At 41.5% G+C, this 24,558-nt stretch overlaps 1 protein-coding gene across 1 annotated transcript in view; it reads right to left on the bottom strand.

Moving 5' to 3' along the window:
• TENM1 (teneurin transmembrane protein 1) overlaps window positions 1–22,567 on the bottom strand; it is a 104,621-nt gene extending 82,054 nt beyond the window's left edge. Inside the window, exons 1-3 of the mRNA XM_044682672.1 lie at window positions 22,399–22,567; window positions 10,746–10,995; window positions 2,376–2,396 (exon numbers count right to left, since the gene is read on the bottom strand). Coding sequence (XP_044538607.1) covers window positions 2,376–2,396; window positions 10,746–10,995; window positions 22,399–22,567 — 440 coding nt within the window. The remainder of the gene's footprint in view (window positions 1–2,375; window positions 2,397–10,745; window positions 10,996–22,398) is intronic.
• Between the last annotated feature and the right edge of the window lie 1,991 nt (window positions 22,568–24,558).

Genomic DNA, 24,558 nt, shown 5'->3' with positions numbered 1-24,558 from the left:
CCCTTCGATTTTGGTCAAAAACAAGAATAGTTCTTGACTTTCTGAACATGCTTCTATTGTCCGCTTGTATGAAGAGGATGAGCCAGATACACCATGAGTAGGTTATACACGTGGAGTATTTTGGTTTGTTTATTTCACCAGTAATAGGGAAGAGATCAGAAGAGACTACCACCTCCTATTAAGTCATTTTTCTAGTTTGCTAGAAAGGAAGCCGGATTCTGAAAGATGTGCTATTCAGTTAAATCTTGTCTATTGACTCTAGGGGCAAGAGCCACCAATGCAATTACACATGCTTTGGCATCTCCCTATGGACTGGAACATCCAACTCCAATGTGATGTCTTCCTTGCTGCCTGTACCCCAAATATATTCATGGCTAACAATGCATAGATAGGAGGCTTATAGATTCAGAGCTGGAAGAAACTCCTGGGCAAACTGGTGCTTCTGTGAAGCCAGGGGCCTCTAGGGGCAGTTACCAGCACTGGGACTGGCAGAAGAGGTATTGTGATGAAAGTGGAAAGGCTCCCAGCAGGCCCCTAAATTGACTTGGCAGTCACAGCCAATAGCACATTGTGAAAGCAAAGATGGCCCTGGGAGGGGCTTGTGAAACCTTATATTTAACTGATGTTTCCTCTTCCACAATCTCCAGTCTCCTTACATCCTTCCAAGATGATGAAAGGGCTGTGACCCTGCTTGGAAATAGCCTTCATTGCTTCAATAATGACTTTGTGTGAGTTTCAATAGAGTTAAATGAATCATGCTTTGTTTAGGAAGATTCTATAGGCCCTTTCTCCAAGGGAAATGTTACTCACACAAAAAGCACTTTGGAATGCATTACCTTCATCCATTATTGAATATCCCTACCATGCCTGTGAGGAGAGCTGGAATGATCATTCTCCCCAAACCTTAGTTGAAGGCACCCAATGAGAGGGAAGGGATGAGGGAGTGTATATGTGCAAGGTTGTTAGATTAGAACTCAGCTAAAGAAAGTATGTGTGTACAATTTCCATTGTGAAGATTCTCCAAATTATTTTTGCTTGCGGTGTTTGGTTTTTGGTACTGAAAAAATGAAAAAGCCCTGAAGACGAAAGTAAAACCTTATCAATGCTATTTTCTTGACTGCTGACAGACTCTATGAAAACAAAATTAGCAAATTCGCAGTTGACACAGTTCCACGGAAGAGCTGCATGCCCGTTCCCATGTGGGCTTGGAAGCTTGGAGATGGGTGTTACCTTTGGAAAATGGACAAAAGCCCATGGAGAAGATGATCCAGAAAACAAACTGGGCACCAGGCACAGGGGCCACCAGCCTTTGTGGTCAACTGGAGAGTATGGAAGAGCCTTTCTCTAACCTTGCTGTTATATTTGAGGATGCCTGAATGTTAAACTTATGTATTCAGGCCAGGCCTTGCAACCTAGCAAAGACCACTTCATTCATGCTAGTTCAAGTCACATAGCTTGTTAAATGGCCAATTAATGATTATAACGAATAGAATATTATGTAATGTTTTCCTAGCAAGCAACCTGATGACCCAGGTAGCAAAGCTGGCACTCGAGCAGTGGCTCAACACAAATGCAACCCAACCTTCTCAGTGCCGTGTGGCAAAAAATTTGCACTGAGGAGTAAACAAATTCAATTTTCTCCTTTGCAATTCCAGGTAATTTAGGAGGCTTTGACAAGTTGAATGCACAAACACACTGAGCACAAGTCATCACTGAAACTAATTGCAGATCTATGAACAGTTCTATGTTTTCCCATCACTCCTTTTTGGGTAGGAAAAAAAATATCACCGAGTCACAAAGTTTGAGAGTGAGAAAGAACCTTAGTGGCTATCCATTCTAACCCAAATATGAGAGGAATCCCTACTAGGATGATCGTGACAAAAAAATTATCCAGGTTCAGGTTAGCTATCCCCAAGGTATGAGAACCATGGCCAAAGACCCATCACTGCGCCAGAGCAGATGAAACATCAGCTCTGCTTCTGACACTTCTCTTTAACTACCAGCTGGGTCCTGTATAATACTGTCTCTATCCCTGCCCACAGCTTGGAAAGTACTGAGCCCATTTTCACTTAATTTCTAGACAGTGGTATCTCCTAAGACTAGAGTTCCAGGACCCATAAAGAAGTCCATGCTTTCACGGGACATACTAATTCTCAAGCTTTCGTTTTTCTCCTCTGTATTTTTGGATGCCAAACTCTCTCCAAGTTCCTCTAACAAAGCTTCACTTAGTAGAGCCTTCTTTACCAGAAAGAAGTCTACTTGGGGGTACAACTTCAAATTTCACAGAATTTCTGCCAGTTAATTTAAGAAGAAAAAACTCCTGGTCAAGACATTATAGGGAATTGACCTTGAGGTGGGAAAAAGAGTTTACTTACCTGTGTCTGGTATCTCTGTTCCTAATGTGCACATATGATATAACCCAGGAGGAGGTGCCAGCCAAAAGGAAAGAATGAAAGAATGAGTGGTCAGTATTACTGGGCAAGACAAATCAAGGTCAATGTTCACCTGCCTAACCAGAGATATTCCTTTAAAAGACTTTAGAGTTGTGCTGGCAAACCTATGGCATACATGTCGAGGGGGCTGCTCCCTTCCCCCTCTCCACCTCGCCTGAGGACATTTCTCGTATGACCCGCCCCTCTGCACAGCAGCCCAATGGGAGGGCTTCCTCCCTCCCCTATCTGGGGTAAGAGGGTGGCTCAGATGAGGTGTGAGGGTGCAGTCTGGGCACTTGGTCCCTAAAAGATTCACCATCACTGTCTAGAGTCCAAGGATAGGAGAGTTTTCCTTGTGACGTCAATAGGTTGAGTTGATTGATCCCAAGTCAGTAGAGCTTCCTGTTGGGTAAAGGATGGATAGCTGAGGTCATCAGCTATGGTAGAGAAGCAGAGATGACCTTTTGGTCCTCTAGTTCCACAGGACCTGCCTTCAGGCAGCACTGGACACGAACAGAAGAGATTCAACAAGCCAGGTGTTCCAGAGCACCCTTGAAAGTATGTACTCAGTTCACTGACTTGGGGACCAACAACTCTTGCCCAAAGAAAGGTTCATGATAGCTTCTTAGCCATTTTTATTTTAAAGCTTTGCCCTGATATCATTAATAATTTTTGAAAAATGAAGATGTTATTTCTTATCAGCTAAAATAGAACGTTTTTATATACGTTGGAATAGCAAAATAAAAGCAGACACACAAATGCCTCTATTTGAAGTTATCCCTGATTTTATTGTGTTCCAAGGGAACCATTCTCAAAACTAGTGGAACTTGGTCACTGGCAGAATTCCAGGAAATTGCCTCAGTGGATTAAAAGGGAGAAGGGGAATTATTGATTACCTTTCCCCTGACTATCCCCATTGCTTAGAATACTCTTTCTCCTTGTTTCTGCCTCCTGGCTTCCTTGGCCTCCTTTGAGACCCAGCTCAAATCCCACCTTTCTTGGTCCCTTCCACTTCTAGGGTCTTCCATTTACACTGTGAGCATCTTCTATGTTTCGAGTTACTCACAATGTGGTCTCTTCCTTTGGGATGTGAGAGCCTTGAGGGCATGGGTTGTGTTTTTCCCTTTCTATATCTCCTGCTGTGGAGGTCAGGGCCGACTATATATTATTTCCTTTCATAAATACTTGTTGGCTGACTAATTGACTAAATGACCTGAGATCCCACTGTTTCCTTGGCTTCTTGTTGGAAGGGCTCTATCATCGACACGGTACAATGTGAGAACAAGGCAGCTTGTGCTTCTTGCTTATCATAAGAGAGTCTGTAGCAGGCAGAGCCAATATAGTAGGACCTACTCATCAAAGTCCTGGAAGACCTGCATGCAGACACAGGTTAGAGCACTGAACGAGGCCCTGTGAGAATTTATTGCTCGTATACAGTATTAGTTTCAATCAGTTCCTGTATATCAGAGAGAATTCCTGATCTGGTTCCATTCAGTTTTTAGGTTTTTGCGTTGAGAAATGTGATCCTTTTACAGACTCTGGCTAACAGAAAAGTTCTGCAATGATACTTTGCCATTCAGTTTGGAGAAGAGCTGAGGGTCTCATGGACCACTTCCCAATTAGCTGATTGCCAATTAGAGATGTCCCAGGACATTCAAGGGAGGGACCGAATAATAAGCTTCCCAAAATGCATAGAATTACCTGGGTCAGGAGTTTCTGTTTATCTTATGATGGTCAAGAGAGTCATTTGACCACAATTAGGATGTTTTGGCCAGCCAAATAATAAATTATTTTAAAATTAAGAACTGCTGAGTCTCAAAAATTTCAGTTGCTACAGCTCCACGGCATGGGTTCTGAGAGGAGTGCTGAGTGAATTAAGGAAGTCTACAAAGAGCTTTGGAACTTTTTGATTCCAGTTGTAACTATGGAACAGGATAGAGCAGCAAGGAAGGAGTAGGTAGAAAAAGATGGGGTGGGGAGTGAAATGGAAAAGATGGACTGGGTTATACAAAGTAGCCCCTCTTATTCACGATGTAACAATAACTATACTTATTTCTAAGGTGGGAGCTGGTCTGCTACAAGAGGCAGTTTGCTCTCTAGCTAACTAACCCCTTTCAACATGCTGAGGTGCCAGCCATTGTGGATGAGCTCTTTGCAGCTCCCCTCATTCCCACAGATGGCCATCACCTCATTCTTCCAGAATGACAACCAGGTGGAGGAATTACAAATCTTGTAGGAGATGGTCTTGGTGATCTAGGCCAGTGATGGGCAAACTATGGCCCCCTGAAATGTTCTATCTGACTGTGTGACATTATTCTTAATCTGAGGAATATAATGAGTAGAAACTTCGAAAGAGTTGCCTTAGAAACAGACTGACAGATGAGCATTTCCTTTCCTTTGGCCCCTGCTTTAAAAAGTTTGCCCATCACTTCTCTAGGGGGTTGGCAGGGGTATATGTTCCACTGATCTGCTTGAGACTTTGTTTGCAGTGCCAATGGCACACAAGCCAATTTTCATTTTTCATACTTTCCTAGATTCACAGCAATCACATCCTCTGGCTCTGGAGCCCTCTGCCTGCCTTTGCCCATTTCTTTAGTTCTGACTAGGGCTGGCCTTTGGCAAAGTCATGAATTTGGGGTCCTCTCCTTCTTTCTTGGTCTTTTTCTCCAGGTAGCCACAGCCCTCAAAATGTCACCCACTTAGGGTTATACCTCGACTCTCTATAATTAGTGGATCATGCTTTGGATTCTTCTTCTCTGTAACAAAACATCTCTCCTGTGTCTTAAGATCCTATTCTCAGCCAGAAATCACTTTGGTGAAAGCAAATCTGATAAATTAAACTGGGTTGAGGTGTTAATGACTGATAACAGAATAGCGTTGCATTTACAACTGGTTGTGTTTTTATGGTTGATTCAATCGATGTCAAAGGAATGAACTTCTAATGGTGAAGAGAGACTTCAGGCTCTCTAGCAGGATGAGGAGTTGCAGGAGGAGCTATCATTAGGCAGAGGAGACCTCTAAAAAATAACAATGCATAGGCAACATACTAGTCCATCTACACCTAAGGTTAGCCCTCTTGGTGGGCAGCTTTTTCATCCTGAGAAGAAATGACAGTTCTTCCAGTCCTATCATCTCCAGGCTCAAACATAAAATCTTGTTTTGCTTTGAAAGCCCTTCATGATGTGGCCTCTTCCTACCTTTTAAGTCTTCTGATACTTTACCCTCTAATTCATCCACATGCTCCCAGCCCCCAAAACACACACACTCATTTTATAATCCCAAAGTGCTGACTGGTCTCCCTGCTGTTCCTCATACATGACATGGTACAAGGCACATCCTCGACCTGGCTGCTCCCTGTGCCTGGCCTGGAATGCTTGCTTTCCTTGTTTCTGCCTCCTGACCTCCTTCAAGATTCAGTTCAAATCCCACCTTCTACAGGAGGTCTTTCCTGGTTCCCCACTTCTGATGCTCACCAACTTTTTTACAAGTTGCCTAACCACCCAGACCTCAGTTTCTTTTTCAATGAAGGGGGAAGAGGTTATATTAGATGTCTTTGGAGAACCTTTCCAGCTCCAGATTCCTCTGCTCTAAAGGATGTTCCTTTTTAGGAAAGCACACAACAAGAGCTAGAGGGAGGCTCTGGAAAAACCTGATTTCCTACTCCTGGCTGTCTGACCTTGGCTTAGGCAAGTCAGATAACCTCTTGGGCTGAGAAGTTTTCTACTCAATAAAATTAGGGGCTTGGACTTAACAATCATTTAACTTTTATAGTCTGTAAGACAATCTTGAACGACAGTAGTATGGGCTCCATCTTGCTTTGGCGCAACTCTCTGCCAGACGCTCTGAATGGATTTTCTAGTAGCATCATTAAATGAGCTGATGAGAGGAGGACAGGATGATATTACACACTTGGATTCTTGCAAAGCCTTTGATAATAGAATATAATTTTACTTTAAAAATCTCTCCAGATAGAATCAGGAGACCCCAAACTGGCCCTGTGCCCATAAACAAAGAATGAGGAACAGGATGCCATAATACACAAAGATTAATACCCCAGGAATGGACATTGTTTAGCTTGGAAAAGGCTAAGAAGACCCAAGGAGAAATGAGTGCTATCTTCAGGAATGGGGAAGAAAGAGAAAAGAGCAAGAAGCAGCAGGTGGAAGTTCTAGGAGGAGATTTCAAGCTCCAAATATCTGGAAAGGGGAAGGGCCAAGGGAAGACAAGGTGGGATAATCAGAAAAGAGCTGAATTGAGAATCGAAGGAGCTAGGTCCCAATCTCAGACCTGTTCCCACCTGCCTGGGTGAGCTAGGCAAATGCCTTTGTTTCTTGGAGCCTCCGAGGTTCCACTTTCCAATCGAAATCTGGGATCCTGGGATTCTATTCCACGTGGTGCAAGAGTATGAATGAAAGCGTTTGAACCTGGTAGAGAGAAAACATCTCAACAGGGATAAGTCTAATTTCATAGAATGATGTTAGGAAATGCAATAGAATCTCAAAGTATTTTGAACTTAAAGATTCACAAGAAACTGCTCAAGATGTAACGATTTTCTTGATAGGTCAATGAAAAATGGCCAGTTGTGTGTATATATGTATGTGCGTACATATATACACATATATGTACATGTATGGATAGACTCACTACATGGCAGTGACCAGAAGAACCTAGGAGGTCTTGATCTCTAATTCCTTCATGATTCCACCAGCAATCAATAGTACTGACTACATTAATGTGGGAAAAGTTCAGCGTGGTCTCAGTTAGAAAGGGCGGCTTCGCTGACATGGAGCATATGTGGGTCTATTTGGCAGCATATGGGTATTAAAAAGAGAAGGTAGGGGTGGGCATAGCTTGAGGTTTAGTTTGGCAAAGGACCAGAGACAGAGGAATCCAAGGGATGCAGTCACCTCTGATATAAAGACTGTCGAAAGAGGAAAGAGGGGGCCAGAGCTCAGGGCAATTGGGAGGAGAGGAGGAATTGCAGGTTCCAGTGAGGATTCAAGAAAGGTTTAGGAGAAGCAAGGGTAAGGGAGAGATGGAAGGCCAAGAGATGAGGATCAGAAGGCAAGGTGGTGTCTTTTCTAAGTGTACCCTGAAATGAGGAGAAGTGTCTGCCTGAGAACAATGTTCCTAATTTTTTTGTTTGTTTTCAAAGAGCTTCCCTACAGAGTTCTACTCTTTTTATTTTGAGAGTTCACTCCCTTAGAGGAGTCAGCTGAATAGAAGCAGAGAGATATAATAAGGTGCCAAACATCTTCTCAAACACCTAAAAAAAGAAAAGTCACGGTAATGTGATAACAAACATTTGTTTAGCAATTCCCATATTTGCAAATTATTGTTTTTGGTCTTCATCCTGCTGCCAGAAGCTAGGTCTCCTCCGTGTTTCAGAAAGAAGGCTGAATGTTTTCAGAACCAACTTATTTCTAGATCTGGAATCACCTTGATCTACTTGGCACTTTTTCTGAAAAGAAGTTCTCCTAACCACACCTGAAATTCCTCCTCCTGCCTCATTGTGGTTTGGAAGTAACCCTACATTCTTTTTTAACCCCTTACCTTCTATCTTAGAATCAGTTTGAAGACAGAAGAGCGGTAAGGGCTGGACAATGGGGGGTTAAGTGACTTGCCCAGGGTCTCACAGCTAGAAGTGTCTGAGGCCAGAGTGGAACCCAGGACCTCTCAATTCACTGAGCAACTCAGGTGCGCCTGACCCTACATTCTTAAAGGCTATGTCAGTTGAGTCAAAGTTTTGGAAGATTCTATATAGCTATATAAAGGCTTTGAGCCTGCCAGTCATCTGAAAGACAACTTGGCTAGGTCAAAGAGATTCATCACTAGACTAAAAGGTGCTTAATTTTTCCTCCAGAGCAACTCTCAAAGACTTTTATAAAGCCATAGAAAAATGACTATTTGTGACCCTGGAGATGGCATCCACACTGATGCACATAGGCTGTTGAAACAGGTTTGCTGAAAGCTGTACAGCTACAAAGTAAGCAGGCATGCGTCTCACTGCTGGGAAAGGTCTCCTCCTCCTCTGTCCTGACAGTTCGGGTAGGGACCAGTGCCTTCCCGAAGTGGAAGAAGCAGGATTTTGCAAACTGTAGTCTTTCTTTGAACTTGCTTGATGTGTGCTGAGCCCTAACTTGTCTCTGTAGCCTGTTTCTTATTAGCAAAGGAATTTAATAGCTTTATTTCCTATGATAACATTTGTAATTATAATCAAGAAATTTATTAAAACTGTAGCGAATTAATGTGAAAAATAGATGGCGGCTTGAGACTGGAAGATTTCCCTAGCTAGGCAAGAAGGAATAACTCAGGCTAAGAAAAAGAAGATGGATGCCAAAGCAAACATGACAATCAGGAAAAAAAATAAAATACATTTCTCATACATAATTTAATATAGATTTGATATTTATAGATTTGATATTAGATAATAATAGTGTTTATTATATATGTACTATGTATATTATGTATAAGGATATATATTTATAATTCCTAATGTACTCACGTGTGTGTGTGTGTGTGTGTGTGTGTGTGTGTGTGTGTAGGTACGTGTGTCTGTATGTGTACATAAGCATAGACAACTATTGAGTATTTAACTGAAAATAAGCCAAAGCTTGTTCAATACGTTGAGTGACCTTTTAGGGCAGCCTCTGTCATCACTGGCTGCTCAGTAAATGTTTACTGACTTCATATTTCCTTGCTTCCAAGTCCAACTTGTCATTATTCCTCAGGCTGTGCTGTAGGAGAACATAAGGAGGCCAGAGAATTCCTCGATAGAGGTGAGATGTGGGGCAGCCACCATTTTATGGAGTCTACTAGATGGTACCAGAAGCTGGTGAGACTCATTACAACTATTCTGTTGAGTTCTCCAAAGTGCCAGAGAAAGGTGCCACCAGGCCTGTTAGGATAATATCCGTATCCCAACACCAAATGAGGGAATGGCTTTGGAGGCACACATTTGAGTTCCACAGAGCCAGAATGGGAGAAATGGGTTCATTGGAGCTAGAAGGGACCTCAGAGGCCATCCTCTCATTTTAAGATGAGGAAATGGAGTTTCCTAAGGTGAAGTGGCTTGCCCAATGTCACATAGAAGGCAACTATCAGAGGTGAGATTTGAAGCCAAGTTCCCTGACTCCAATTTTCACTGTCGCATGCTAATTGCCTTCTGATTTGCAGACTGGGGGATGTTTAACAGGCAGACATTTTCTTAAAATATAGTGAAAAATTCTATACAGAAAGACACCTATGGAAGGGGGTGAAAGTGTTAGTGCATTCTTTTTGTTCTGACACTTTACCTAGGGCTTCACTCTAACAAGTATCTCACCTGTATCCCACCTATTGTATGTAATGGGAATGGTTCTTAGTTTCACATACATGCCTGCTGATTCAGCTCAGAGAAACAAAACATTCCTCCATGTTAACCTGTTTAGTTCTCTTATATACCACGTTCTTTAGTCTGAGACTAGTTGGGGGAAGTCATGCTATCCATTTAGGCCATCGACAGGTGTCATAACACTTTCCCCCTAGTTATTATTCTTGTATGCTTGAGTCATTAGGCTTCTGTCCAAATTTCCAAGGAGCTATAACTGCATAGGAAATGATCTGTGTGGAAGAAGCTCTCTCCTTTAGCTCTGGGGAAGTACAACATATTAAGGCCACAAGAGCAGTCTATGAAAAACTGGAGAGGTCAGTCAGCAGATGAGGTATCCATTTTCCCAACTCCATTTTTTTGCTCCCCCACACCCTATCTTTGCCATCTCAATTAATCGTAATGCTCAAAGACTCCAAAGCCAACAGTTGGGAATGGGAAGACAACATCTAAAGCCCAAAGCAAATTCACGAAGGGGAGAAATTAACGGTAATGTCACTGTCCAACGTGGGAAGTTTAGTTTTCTCCTGTACATAAGAAAATGACAGGAACTTCTATCTCTGAGTATGGTCTTCTTCATGATACTACATCCTAGTTGTTAAACTTACAGCAATGGAATCAGCACAAAGTTTAAAGCCAGAGAGAAGTAGATCTGGAAGAACCCATTTTTTATTAGAAGTGTCCAACTGGTAGCAAATTGTACCCCTAAATTTCATCCCAACAAATCTGGATTAGGTAATGTGTGTGCAGCCCATCTTTCATCTTTTTTGGAACATCTGTGGGCTCACCACTAATATACCTTTTTAGAAAGCAGTTGATGCTGAATAAAGGATAAATAAACAGGTTGGACCATGAATTCCATAACACACAAAAATTAGTCTGAGTTACCTTATATCTGATATGCTTATCCATAGGCCAAAACTAAGAAATCTGAGACAACGTACCTTAATTCCAAAATACTAATGGAATTTCCAGAAGGAAATATTCTTCTTACAAAATTGAAGTCCCCAATATAAACACTGCCATCGGGGCCAGATGCTAAGGCAACTGGAGCAAAAAGTTTATTGTTGTAGGCCAGGCCATTGCAGTTGGTGCAGGCAACACTTCTCTGGTGTCCATTGCCCATGATGGTTGAGATGACAGGAGGCTGCTGGGAAATGAACATGTTTTCTCCATTCCCTTTATGCACAATTCCTAGACACAACAAAAAAAGGAGGGAGATTAGATCATTCATCATGTGATAGTCTTGGTGACTTTCTGTTCTCTTTGACATAATTTGAGTTAGAGAGATCTCTGAGTTCTAGTCCTATTTTATTACTGTTGGAAAGAATGTATAAAGCAAGCTTATGCCCCATCCTCTGCCCTCCTTCAACACAGAGAGCCTATTCAACATGTGGGATGTCTTCTTCTCTTTCCCCTAATATCACAAGAATATCAGTGGGACACTTTGGCTGTCCACTTGTCAATTCCTGTCCTCGCCACATGACCTGGACACGTTCTTTTTCAAACCTTCATTTCCCTGGTGATATCCTTTACATCTGTTCTTTTTGGAATGTCGGACTAAAATATTGCTATGTAGATATTGTCTGTGACTAAGTTTTCATCTCTAGCTGGTTTTCACCTGATACCTAGCACACTGGGTTACCTTCCCTCATCACACAACTTGAGCAGAGGCAGAAAACTCACTTGAATGCTCATCCTAGAAAAATATCATAGGGAGGGTGATTTGCCATTGTTGCTGCAAAAATCTATCTCTCCATCTGTTTATCACCAGGGCATCTGTCTGCATTTTCACAATGTGGACAGGGCCCTCCTTGCATCTTCTATACCTTGGGATTTCACTGTTAGTTCTTCCTATCACCATCAGAGATGACAGAGATACTGACTATATTTATGAAAACATTGGTAACTTTTGGGGCTCTTCTACCTCCAAAGTCTCTAGTTCCAAAGATATCAAGAACCTCAGAGCAGGTGAAATGTCCAAGATGTGGAAATGCACTACAGCATATTAGGCCAGAGTGACTGCCAAGAATTGAGTGAGCACTTAACTCCTGAGTGGTATTATTATCTACTACTCTTCCCCAGCCTCCATTCACTTCAATGGCCCACTAGTACTGTTCTCTCTAAGTACTCTGAGAAATGCTTCCCTCAATTTTCCCAGCACCTGACTCTTGACTCCAGAGTCCCACAATAGAAAGTATTGATTTCTCAGAGACGGTAATCTTGCCTGCCCAAATAAATAGGAGAATAAAACATGCACAGCAATATGGCATCAACATTATAGACCAGAGTCGGAAGCTGCCTTCCAGGAAACTGAAATCCCATTTATTCCTCATCTCTTAGACTTCAGATGCTACTCTTTCTTTTTCTTCCCCCCACTCCCTCCTGGGGGCTTCTTTTGCAAAGGCAGATTCTGCTGGGGGCAGAACTTTTCCCTTCGCTTTGTTAATGAATGTGATTGGGTAGTGTAGCCATTTCTTAGAATTGAGAATTTTTATTTTTTAATTTATTTAATTCAATTAAAATATTTAATTAAGGAAGATGAATAGAACAGTGCTCCGGTGTTCCCAGGGCAACATTTACTTTGAAAATCAACTGTATACTCCAATGAGGACGAGCCATGCCACAACGAATGAAAACAGGGATCACGAGACAATGGTGGCAATGAAAGATGCTCTTCCCATCATTAATAACCGAACCTCCCACCAATGAGACCACAAATGTGGCAACTGCTGTTAAGTTTCAGCAAAACACTGTAGAGCATGGCATTCAAAAATCTTTCCAATGGGGTATTAACATCTATTTTCTCAGGTAGCTTTCATATGCCTGTGCGTGTGTATGTGTGTATTGATACAACAACAGTATACTTAACAATTACCCTCAAAATGACATGTTATTACTTGAGTCCTGGCAATTTGAAAAACTAAAGATGGCCATGCGAAAGCATTCCTCTAAGCCTGCTATTCTAAAACTCCCCTTTTTCATTAGAAAGCCCAGCACTCCATCAAAGAAGAAGAATGATTAAAGGAAATAAAACATAAGGCAATGTACTTTCTGATTACATCTCAACATTTTCTGTCTTGCTTTCATGCAAGGGACTGAAGTGCCAATGTACTGAAATTACCATTCCTGTTTAAAGCTGGAGCAATTGGAGCAGAAATGGGCAAGCCCCTTTTGAATTGCATTGGAAAAAATAGATCATTTTGAAGGTTGTTTTTGTTGTTTTGAGAATCTGTTTAACCTTCCATTATACAACAGTGGGGCAGGCGATCTAGCGACTATGATTTAACACCAGTTCTGCTGCAAGAGGTTGCTTTAGAAATATTGTGTTTATGTTCCTGGGACTCTTGATCAATTACCAGTGCCCCCTTTCCATTTTCTTCTACCATCAATGCTCATTTTGAAAACAGAAGCAAGTGATCCTGAAACTTAGCACACAGTATTTATGGGAAAGGGCACATTTCTGCTATGCTTTGGGCATCACAGAGTCAGCCAAGAAAGCCCATTGGCTCAGGCCTGCTGGAGTCTGGGAGCCGGGCACTGTGTGTTTATTCCTCCAACGTCCATTGCAAAAATTTAAATTAGTTGGGCAACAAGGCAAACACATTGCTAAGCCCTCCTACTTCTTTACTTAGAGCCTGGGAACTTTATAAAGAAGTTTGAAATGAAAATTTCCCTCAGAAGCCAGTGGGTGGTGCTTTATGCTGATTCTAGAGAAGACACCATTTTTCAAACTTATGAATGAGGGCCACAATCCATATTTCTCTCCGGAGATGACTGAGGGGACAGAAAAACAAGCTGGGAGATATGCCAGGGTAATCAACGGAAATACTCGTCCCTGCCCCGTGGCAAAAAATCGCTTGGTTGACAGAAGTTACTGCTTCATTTCTAAGGCTGAGAAGTTCGAGAAGATTGTTTATTCATCTCCTCGAGATGACAATCCTCAATCAGCAAGTGCCCTGGACAGCTTCCTCCTGTTCAGGCATGTTCAGAGCATGCACCAATCATTAACACTCACATGACAGCCAATGTTAGGAAGCGTATGGCAACCAGCAACCTGGCTCTATGACAGGTGAACAGTATTGACTATTAATGCTTTATGACTTCAAAGATCTGAGTTCCTATAAAAGGGATATTTTATTTTGAAAGCTATCCTGTACTGCACAACATGGATATCCAGTGTGTGCTAGCGTGTCCACATGCATGGGTGTGCACATACACATCCCTACTTCCCAATGGAAGTTGATACCATATGTATATGTCTGTGTGTACACAAACACTTCAGGCACAATATTTCAAGCCATTCCTCTACAGCCAACAGCTAATTTCCAGGAAGATACGCTTGCTACAAGTGGGTATGACAAATGGTCTGGAAACGCTACCTACTGGAAACTACATACCGAATATGGGATTTAGAGCCAAAGGAAAATAGAAGAATTGAAGGACAGCAGGCATGGGATCTAATTAAAGTGCCTTTTGAACCAGTCAGACAAAATTGAGAGGAGATAGACTTGTTTTGAATCTGCTATCTGTCTTGGATAGAAAAGAAACAGTTGCCTAAAGAGCAAACTTCTTCCCTTCCTACCTCTACATCCCACTCTCTCCCAGTCTGGTTGGAGAAATCAGAGCAGGAAAATTTGGAGAGCCAAGGCCAGCTGACCTGAGGGGAAAATATCATTGCTTTCCAAATTGCCTTTCCAAAGTAGCTCTTCTGGATTTATCATTCCTACTTAGAAAAGTTTTTGTGGGTGGGATTAGATTAGCAAAGCACTTCAGGAGAGGAGTTTGTGTCCAAGGTCACACCAAAAGGCAATGGCTAAACTGGCATTCTGATGGGCACTTTGACCAGCATGGGGGCTTCGGATGTAACCATAAAATGAACAAATGTGCCTTTCTGAAAAGCTGGCCAATGCAAGGCTTCTGACTTAGGATAAACCCTGAGAAATAACTTGGCACCAATAAATGAAAAACAAATTAACAGTGAATTAGCATGGAAGCAAGTCAGGAGGCCCCCAAACTTTTCTCAATCATTTCCTTCTGTCCTAAACTTTGAAGGTGGAGAATGGTAAACTATAAGAGGATACAGGCCCAGGAGTTCCCAGCTGGAGGTGGGCTTGATTGAGGTCAGTTCCCTCTTTTGTGTTTAATGTCAAGGACAAGCATGTGGAAAAGACAACCCACAGGAGCCAATAAAAGTGGGCAAAAAGAAGTGGTTTCTGAAAATGTCAAACTATTTCCAATCAAAGCAAAAAAACCTAATAATTTGATAAGTGACACCTGCCCTTTCATATTTGTACTATTTAAACTCTAGCTCTACTTTTGACAACAAAAAAGAAAAAGCTGACATTTTCAATGGATGTCGTAGTTATTCAGTTATGAGACCTGGTGGTCTCTGTGATCTTTGTCCAATACACTTTTTGAAATACAAAAACGAACTTTGGACTATTCTTTGAAAAAGGATGAAGAAAAAGGGATGATGATGATGATGGTGATAACAATGACATCTACATAGTTATTTTAAATTGGCAAGATGTAAGGTCAAGGTTGGGTCGTTTTCTTCCATCCTATGGTAACTGGCCTCGGTGGGAAAGGTTCGGCTATGGAAGCACTCTTCCACCTGATCCCTCTGCTAATGGTGCTGCTGATTGCCACCTACTCTTGTTCATGCCTGCCATAAACCTGCCTTCAAGCCATAAGCAGGGTGGTATAGAAGAAGAAAGGGTGATGTTGGAGTTAGAGGACCTGACTTGAATTCTAGTCTTGCCACTTGCTTTTTGTGTGATCTTGAATGAGTCAGTCTCCTCTTCTGAAAACTAGGAGCCCAGATTGTGCCAGATTGCCTCTAAAACTCAAGAGATAGGAGCCTATGAACTCTCTCATAGAGTTACTTTCTGCACCTCTTGATTCAAACCCAATCAAGTTTATTGGTTCTTGGTTTCCCTGACTTCCTTCAAGACTCAGTTTAAATTCCATATTCTTCAAGAAGCCTCTCCTCGTCTCCTCAACTGCTAATGCCTTCTTTTCAGAGGTTACCTTCTTTTTTTTTTAAACTCTTACCTTCCGTGAATCAATATTGATTCCAAGGCAGAAGAGTGGTAAGGGCTAGGCAATCGGGGTCAAGTGACTTGCCCAGGGTCACACAGGTAGGAAGTGTCTGAGGCCAGGTTGAACCTAGGACCTCCTGTCTCTAGGCCTGATTCTCAATCCACTGAGCCACAGCTGCCCCCTTCACAGGTTACCTTCTGTACATATCTTTGTACCTAGCTGGTTATTTAAATATGGCCCCTCATAAGACTGGGAGCTCCTTGATAGTGGGGAGCTTTTGTACTTTTCTTTGAATTCTCTGCACTGAGCATAATTCCTGGAACATATTCAACATGATAACTTTTTATGATTATATTGTATTATAATCTATGCATAAATTTGCCATTTAAATGTGTGTTACCTAGTATTTTGGAAGCTAATTTTGATGAAATTTTGATTGATTCTTTCTTTAGCAAACCACTAAGTGCAAAAAATCTTGAACAAAAATGATCAGGTTTCTATGTGAGAAGGCAGTGGGGAGTGCAGCTTTGGGCGTGTGAAAGTGAAATTTCATAGAGCTGTAAGTGTGAACTTAGAAGTTTGATGAAATTTGGCAAAAATAAGAAAGTTCATAAAACTTTCAGCCCTGAGAATTTTGTTCCTGGTGTCTGGTCAACATGGGGGGGGGGGTGGTGGTCAATTTCAGCATACGAGTCTCTATGTCAGGGATCTTTAAAATTGGAGAGAATTTTATGATGCCAAAGAGCTTGTCTGTGAGAAGGAGTCAGGCTAATCTTTTCAGGTAAAAGAACTTTCGGAAAACCATCATTGTCACAAATCTGGTTACTTAAGAATAAGGCATAGATTAAAAAAGGAGGGAAATTTGGTTTTGCCATTGATTCCAAATGGAGCTATGTCATCATTGCTTGGAATTTGCGTTCATACTAATGGCTTATTGCATATATACTCGATTTCCTTGTTTTTCCTCTGTGGTGGGTTTCTGGATATTAAAAAATGTAGACATCTACAGTTCTAGCTATCTTCTCCCCACCACCAGATCTGGGTGTGGCGAGTTGTAGGGGTGGTGGTGGTGGTGGTGGTGGTGTAGGGACTGAGCATCTTCCCTTTTGAAGTTGTCTCTTGTCTTGGAAAGGGTTGTTGAATGGTGTCATTTCCTTCCTTTGGCTTAGAAATGGTGGTCTCAGAGGACAAGAGAACCTTCCTTTCCCAGAGCTTTTCCCCTTTTTGAGGACTCCACAGCTGAGACTCTTTGGCTCATTTTGGTCAACAAAAAGATCCAAAGCACCGAATAGGAAGAACAGCTCAACCCGTGTTCCCAAGGATAGTTTTGTTGCAAGTTGTAACATCTGTCTCCAGTATTTTATGGGTATTATATGTATATTTTTTTTCTCTCTCATGGCTTGTAGTTTTGTATACTTACCTTCTGTGCCTATGTGTGTATGTATGCATGCAAGACAGAGTGAGAGGAGGGAGGGAGAGAGAGAGAGCAACTTACTGTAAATTTCTCATACATAGATGATTGAGCTAATTCTCATTTTGATCCACAATGATTTCCATATTTTTCTCTGAGCTAAAATTTCCCCATTATGTTCAAGGTATAATATGGATTATGCATGCTTAGTCAATTTAAACTTCTGCTTTCTAAGACTTGTGAGAATGTCAGGTGTTGGGAAGAATCTGCTAGGGGACTATTGCCAACATGAAAAACTTCCAAGTTCAGAAGACTCTTGAAATATGTGTCCATCTGTTTCCATGATAAAATACAGGTTTTCCAGGTAAGATACAGATAAAACTCATGTGGCCAGGCACATCTTTCCAAACTCCCACAGATAATGGCAGCCTAACTTTTGTCTTATCTATATATGAGTTATCCTTTTGTTTCTGTCAGTGCACTAATGCTGTATTTGCTTGTGCAAACTAGGAAAGAACTCTGAGTGGAAGAGCCCAGAATACCTTAATTTACAATCCTCAAAGTGCTTTGTCATCCAGACCCCTCATATAGATTATTATTATTATTAAAACCCTCACTTTCTGTCTTAGAATCAATACTGTGTGTTGGTTCCAAGGCAGAAGAATGGTAAAGGCTAGGCAATGGAGTTCAAATGACTTGCCCAGGGTCACACAGCTAGGAAGTATCTGAGGCCAGATTTGATTCCAGGACCTTCTGTATCAACAGAGCCTGGCTCTGTTTCAACCGAGGACAAAGATGATCTTGATTTTTGGCCTTCTAAGTAGCTTTGCACGTGTAGGTTACTCTTGTTTTTTTTCTCTTTGAACAAACCAGAGTGTTGTCAGCTCTTCTGCTCTGGCTATTTTAAGGTTCACTTTATTTATTTATTTTTATATTTTAATTTAATTTAATTAAAAATTTTGCTTCCCCATGCATGGTTCCATGATTCTTGTTGTAAATTGTATGATGATGTAGCTCTAGGAAACTACTATTGAGACAAGAATCCTTAGATCAAAAGTCATTGACCTTGACCCAATGTAGTGTGTGGGTTCCCTGACTTTGTTCTCATTTCTGATTGGCCTTTGCAGTTTGATCCCCGATTTTGGTAATTGTTCATCCCTTGGACACAAAGTGTTCCCTTTCCCTCATTTGAAGGCCAACATCAAGAGCCCTTTTTGATTTGAACAGATATTCTTTTGGAATTAGAGAAATAAGATCCAAATAACAAAGGGAGACCCTAGAAAAATAAACGATAGGAATTCCAGTGTGTAAGACCACCGTTTTCTTCCTGAGAATTAAGAAATGAGTGCGATAAAGAGGAGGCCTCATAGTCTTACAGTAATAGTTTTGATGAATAAAGAGCAAACACACAGGCCTGCTTTGAAATACAGAGTAGGCTTGTAAAGATATCTGAAGAATGGAACAAAGTTAACAAAGGATAGAAAAACTAAGTAATTTTAAGGACATGTAGCTCAGAAAACATTTGGACTACAGTGAAGCCAGATACTTTGCCCATATTGGAGGAGTGTTTTTTTTTCTTATAAAAAGGAATAAAAAAAGTTGATGCCCCTGGAAGTCTGACTGTTTTTCATACCTGATGATGTAGTAAGCAAAAATCCTTTTTCAAGGACTGAGTGTGAAGCATGTATGCCTCTAAAACACTTTGTAAACCTGGAAGCACAGCATTAATGTCAGATATTATTATAGTTCCTTTATATCCATTTTCCTTCCCTTGATTGAATAATTATTTTATTATTATAGGGTTACAATCCTAGGGGACTCTCCAGATGAATGAGTGTCTGTAACAAGCAGACTTAAGCGAGGAAGTGGTTGTGCCCCATTCAAGGGCACAAAATCAGAGGTAAAGGAAGAATGATTATATAGTTTTGCCTTTGAGGACACCAAGGTAAGAAAATAGAACGGAGTGTATTTCTTGGAAACACTGTGGATCACAAGAACGGGAGCTGGGAGGTGGGGGTGTAGATTTGGCCATCAGACAGCTAGGTCTTACAGCTGATAGAGTGTTGGTCTCAGAGTCACAAAGTCCTGAGTTCAAATCATGCCTCAGCCACTTAGTGTAACCCTGGGCAAGACACCTCTTGCAGCCTCAGTTTCCTTATTTGTAAAATTGGGCTCATAATAACAGCTACCTAAGAAGATGCTTGTAAGAATCAAATGCCATATACTCCATGAAATGTAAACCTTAAAGCATTACGTAAATGCTAGATTTTATATCTAGACTATAATTAAAATGTGAACTTGGAGTAGTTCTACACGTTTGAAACACTGGTGCCAGTATAATACCGAACTGTCACCAGCAGTGATTTTGCTTTCATGCCAAGATCAGCTTCTAGGAATCTGAATGCAAGTGAGAGAATATGTGAACTTTTTGGCATCTCATACTATGGCATGGTTTCAAGGGGATAAATGGTTGAAATACCCCACTTACTATTTTAATGATTTCTACCTGTTTTCAGTTTCATCTATGTTGTATCCTATAATGTGATTTTTTTTTGGCTTTTGATAATTATTTAATCCGCTACATTAATATGTGGTTTGGCTAGCATGATGTGGTATGTTGTATAAAAATGAAATGTGGGTCTAGAAGCTTAAGAAGGGGATAGAAGAACCAGAAGTTGTGGGAAAGTAACCTGGCACAGTGTTGAGCAGGCTAGCTTTGGAGTCAGAGGGCACAGGTCGCAGTCACTGCTATCTTGTGTGCTACCTGTATGGCTTTTGGTTAAGTCAAATCCCCTCTGTTGGCCTCCACACTTCCTTATCTGTAAAATGGGGGGTGGGGCTTCATGACGTATCTTCTGAGGGCCTGTGCAGCTCTTGATAGCTAGGTTCCTTCCTATGTGTGACTTAAAAGTTGAAATGCTATAAACGATGGATGACCTACTGACACACTACAGCTGCAAACCACTTGACCAGTGATGGTGAACCCTTTAGAGACCTAGTGCCCAAACTGCAACCCTCATGCCACATGTGAGCCCTCCGTCTCACCCAAGGTAGGGGAGGGAGGAAACACTCCCATTGGACAGAGGAGTGGGTCATGTGATAAATGTCCTCATGTGCTCATGGAGTGGAGGAAGGGAGTTGCCCCATCTGGCACACATACCATAGGTTTGCCAACACGACACTGGACACTTGACTAACATTGCTGCAGAGATATAATAGTTAACCAACTGCACAATGCTTATAGGTATAGTTTGCTATGCCCTGAAAAATTGTTAAGAGTTGAGGTTACTTTGTAGAGCGAGTCCCACTGAGCTTAGAGATACATATTATTATTGCACTGCCATCTTATTTTGATCTTGCAATTACATTAGATCAGAAACCTGGTAAGGAGATTCATTAAATTGCTGCTAGAAATGATTACTGATGTGATGGGCATATTGCCTATAGAAGGACTCCTGTAAGACATACTAAAATCCTAACCGTGGTCCTGAATGTAACATTTGATCACTAACTCTTTCTCAGCCTAGGAGCAGTGGCAAAAATAGCCCTGGGAAGGTTTTCTAACAATTCTATAGCTTTCTTTCTATCAAAGGGCCAACCTGTACCTGGCTAAACCACAGGGCTGACCATTAAACCCCTTTCGGAGTGTGAAGACATACTATACGAATGCCAATTCAAGAGCCAACCTTCACCTAGGATCAAAATAAAGCAGACTCAGCAAGACAATGGAAGGCGAGTGTTGAATTTTTTGATCTAAACTTGGGACAACACAATTTATGTTACCACAAGAGTACCTAGGACCTTTTCCCGCTTTTCAAGGAAAGTTCCTTTGATCTGTGAAAAAGGTACTTAATTACTCAATAATGCTCTTCTGTGTAGCTAAGTTAACTTGAATAGGTAGAAAAGAAGGCAATGTTTGCAAAGCCCAACTGAAACTGGAAGCAATCTGCTATCACCAAGGAATATGTCGGATATCAGTCTACTAAGGTGATCCAGGAATAAAAGGGCGGGACATTGTAAGCCCCTAACAATAACTTCAACACTTTCAAATTTCCAGAGTTGTCTTTCTTTCCTACCTCTGTGCCTTTCTTTTTACAACTTACTTTCAAAAGCCTCTGGGCAGTTTTCTGGAGGTCATTATTCCAGTTCCCTCCAATCTGAAGACGATTCTTGGCTCTGCCTGAAGAGTTCAGTTTTTGCCAGTGCCAAGCAGTACTGTAGTGACAGGCTACTTTGCCCCAGATAAATGGGGCTGTCATGAATGAGATAGTTAATGGCAATGGGAGCCACTGCAGTATCAATGGAAAATACAAGCTCATCTCTTCTACGCCCCCATCTGGAGATGTGAATTCATGCCACCAAAGGGATAGACTGAGAATTTAGATCACTGGCCCATGACTCATCCTCAGAGTAACACATTCTGTATGGGTCCAATCTATGCTCTACATTTGAGATGGGCTGATTCCTTAAGCTTTGCAATCCTGATTAAGTTTCTGTTTCTCATAAATTAGCTTCTCTCAGCTTTAGGCATTCCTGCCAGAGGCAAAGACAACATGTATAGTACCTCCTAACCAAGTACTTCCCCTCTTTTCAGATAGCCTGCGTAAGGCTTTCATTCCTTCCTAGGGAGGATTTCAACCTCAGAGAGTCCCAAGGTCACCAACTCTAGGCAACTAATCTCAGTCAAACATTTGAGCAATTTTCTACACAGTCCCTGAGTAATGTAAAAACTTCTATGGTGGCGGGGGGCGGGAGGAATGTAGTGGTCCCTAAGTTACTCAGCATTTAAAGATAGTGTTTCTCAATTGCCAGTGATGCATTCCCAGTTATTTAGTTTGGCTTTTTGCCACAGATTTCCATGGCTTATCGTGGCCTGCCATGCCCCCAATAATCAAGAGGCGGTTGGGGAGAATGAAAAGCTATTTGGGCTATGGCTTGGGGCCTCTAATGAACTGCACTCATGACGGACGGGGCTATTGGCTGTCATTTACTCCTCCAATATACCTTGCTTTACTCCATGACACTCCTTTGGCACGCCCTGTTCCTTGCGTTTTTGAACCCATGCATGAATTGCCTCATATGTTATGCTACCACCAAAGCCCTTGACACAAAACAAGTTAATATCAGGTCACCATACTCACCACTTTGTGGATTCAAAATATGATGCTTATTCAAGGTCCAGCCTCCTAGATTAGAAGCATCCATCTCAAACCCCTGTAGAACCACTGTCCTTTTCTCCCAGAGAATGAAGTCAGGACACGTTTCATACTCGTAGCCTACTGACACTACAAAAAAGATGGTTAATGGCATTTTAGCAAATCTTTCCAATTTGCTTTCATTGTTCTATTTTTAAACTAAAAAGCAAGAACTGTTGACACTTAAGATTCCACAGCTGACAATGCATTTGGATTGGGGCAATGACTACGATACAGTAAGATGCAGGTATACCCACACCCATTGTTCCACAGCAAGTAGTGGCTCTCACGTGATCAGTGTTCAGTGAATAAGATGGCCAATATGAGCCATTTGGAAGTTCATATCTATTATACTTATAGGATTCAACTTGATTCTTCTACTCCTGGAATGGAGGAAGTCAGGGAAAAGCAAATTCCAAACTCTGGGTGTGCTGACAAGGAATTTGGCACTTTGCGAACTCAAAGGGGAGCGGAGGGCTAACTCCATGACACTCGCTTACACGTAGCACTAATAAAATTTGCACTTGCCCAAATGAAATCCCCTCCCCTCCCCGAAAATGGATAATTTCAATTTCTTGCATAGAGCTAAACAAAGGGCTCTTATCCAACGTCCTTTTGGCCACCACTCTGGTGAAGTGCAGGTGTTGTGAATTCATCTTGAAACCCTGGTATGCCACCAGATTGGGAAGGGTATAAGCTGGTACCTTGAGTAGCTATGAGAACAGGTAGTGGAATTTGGATAGCTCAAATAGAGAAAGTTGTGCTTTTGATGGCTCCCTTTGGGAAAGCTGCTTTTAGAGCATACCTGCCAAACCTGGAAATTTAGACTCTCCAATTTAGAGCTGCTGGTATCTACTCACTCTAGTATACCCTCAGAGCCAATAGACTCATCACACTTTGTACCAGAAATGGTCTTCTTGCTCCTTGTAGTTTCAAACAGTCCCCAATAGTGCTCCATTATTGTTTTTTTGTGGAGCTACTTTTTCTCAACTGGCAGATCTCCCTAGAGAACCTAGCCCTTCATTTACTCCTCTCTTATGCAAACTGAGCATAAAGGCTGACTCTAATAAGGGCCAGTACAACATGGCTGAGAAGTGAAAAATTCTTCCTGTTTTTTGGCTTCAGACAGCAAGAAGAAAAGAGAGTTGGTTGAATAAAAGTGGGTTGTATGTTGAGGGGGAACTGGTGTGCAGGCAAGACAAAAGAGCTCTAGTATTCAAAGCTCCATTATCAACATGGGGCTTCTTCACAAAGTCGATTATCAAGGGTCCATTTGTAATGTCTAGTTGGCTTCCATAAGGACACTGGTTTCCCTCATCTCCTAAACTGTCCTTCAATCAGTTGTTATATGCTTAGGGAATAGGAACTTGTTTTTATAATAGTTCCAACCAAACAAAATTTAGAAGAGAAAACAATTGGGAAAAACGCAACAGAATGCATTTCATGTCAATAATATTCTCTTTTAATGTCTCCTTGGTAATTCAATGGTTAAGCCATAGAGTGACAAGCTCTAATGCAGAGGCTATGTGTTGTGCATATATAGCCCAAAGACTGATGTAGCTAAATACAGAGAAGCCCAACACTAAAAGGCCTGTCTCCAGGTACTGACTGCTGTTGGTCCATTTAACAAGGTCTTGAGGGGCTAGGATCTATTTCAGTGGAAGGATCACCTTCCTCTGATGATCTTGAGGAAATGACTTTGGCATGGTCCAATCCATTGTGATGTAGAAAGAAGATGAAGATTATTGAACTTTAGGGCAAGGAGGGACCTCAGAGGTGACTTAATCCAATCTTCCACTAAACATAAGAATCCTGTCTCTACAGGGGAAGGGAATAAACACAGTGGCTACTCTGTGCCAGACATTGTGCTAAGCCATATTATCTTATCTAATTCTCTAACACTTTCAGTGACGGGGGAGCTCACTGTCTCCCCTATGGTAATTTGTTCCATTGACAGTTTTTGTTAGAATGTAAATATGTTAGAATTCAGTTAGAATATAAATGTCTCTCTAATTTTTAATGGTATTAATTTTTTTTGAATTTAAACCTTTATTAATAATCATTTTTAACATGGTTACATGATTCATGCTCCTACTTTCCCCTTCA

This window comes from Gracilinanus agilis, chromosome X (genome assembly GCF_016433145.1).
Source record: "Gracilinanus agilis isolate LMUSP501 chromosome X, AgileGrace, whole genome shotgun sequence".
In the NCBI taxonomy this organism is placed as follows: domain Eukaryota; kingdom Metazoa; phylum Chordata; class Mammalia; order Didelphimorphia; family Didelphidae; genus Gracilinanus; species Gracilinanus agilis.
Note: the sequence above shows the minus strand (reverse complement) of the source record. Positions and strands in the feature narration are given on the sequence as shown.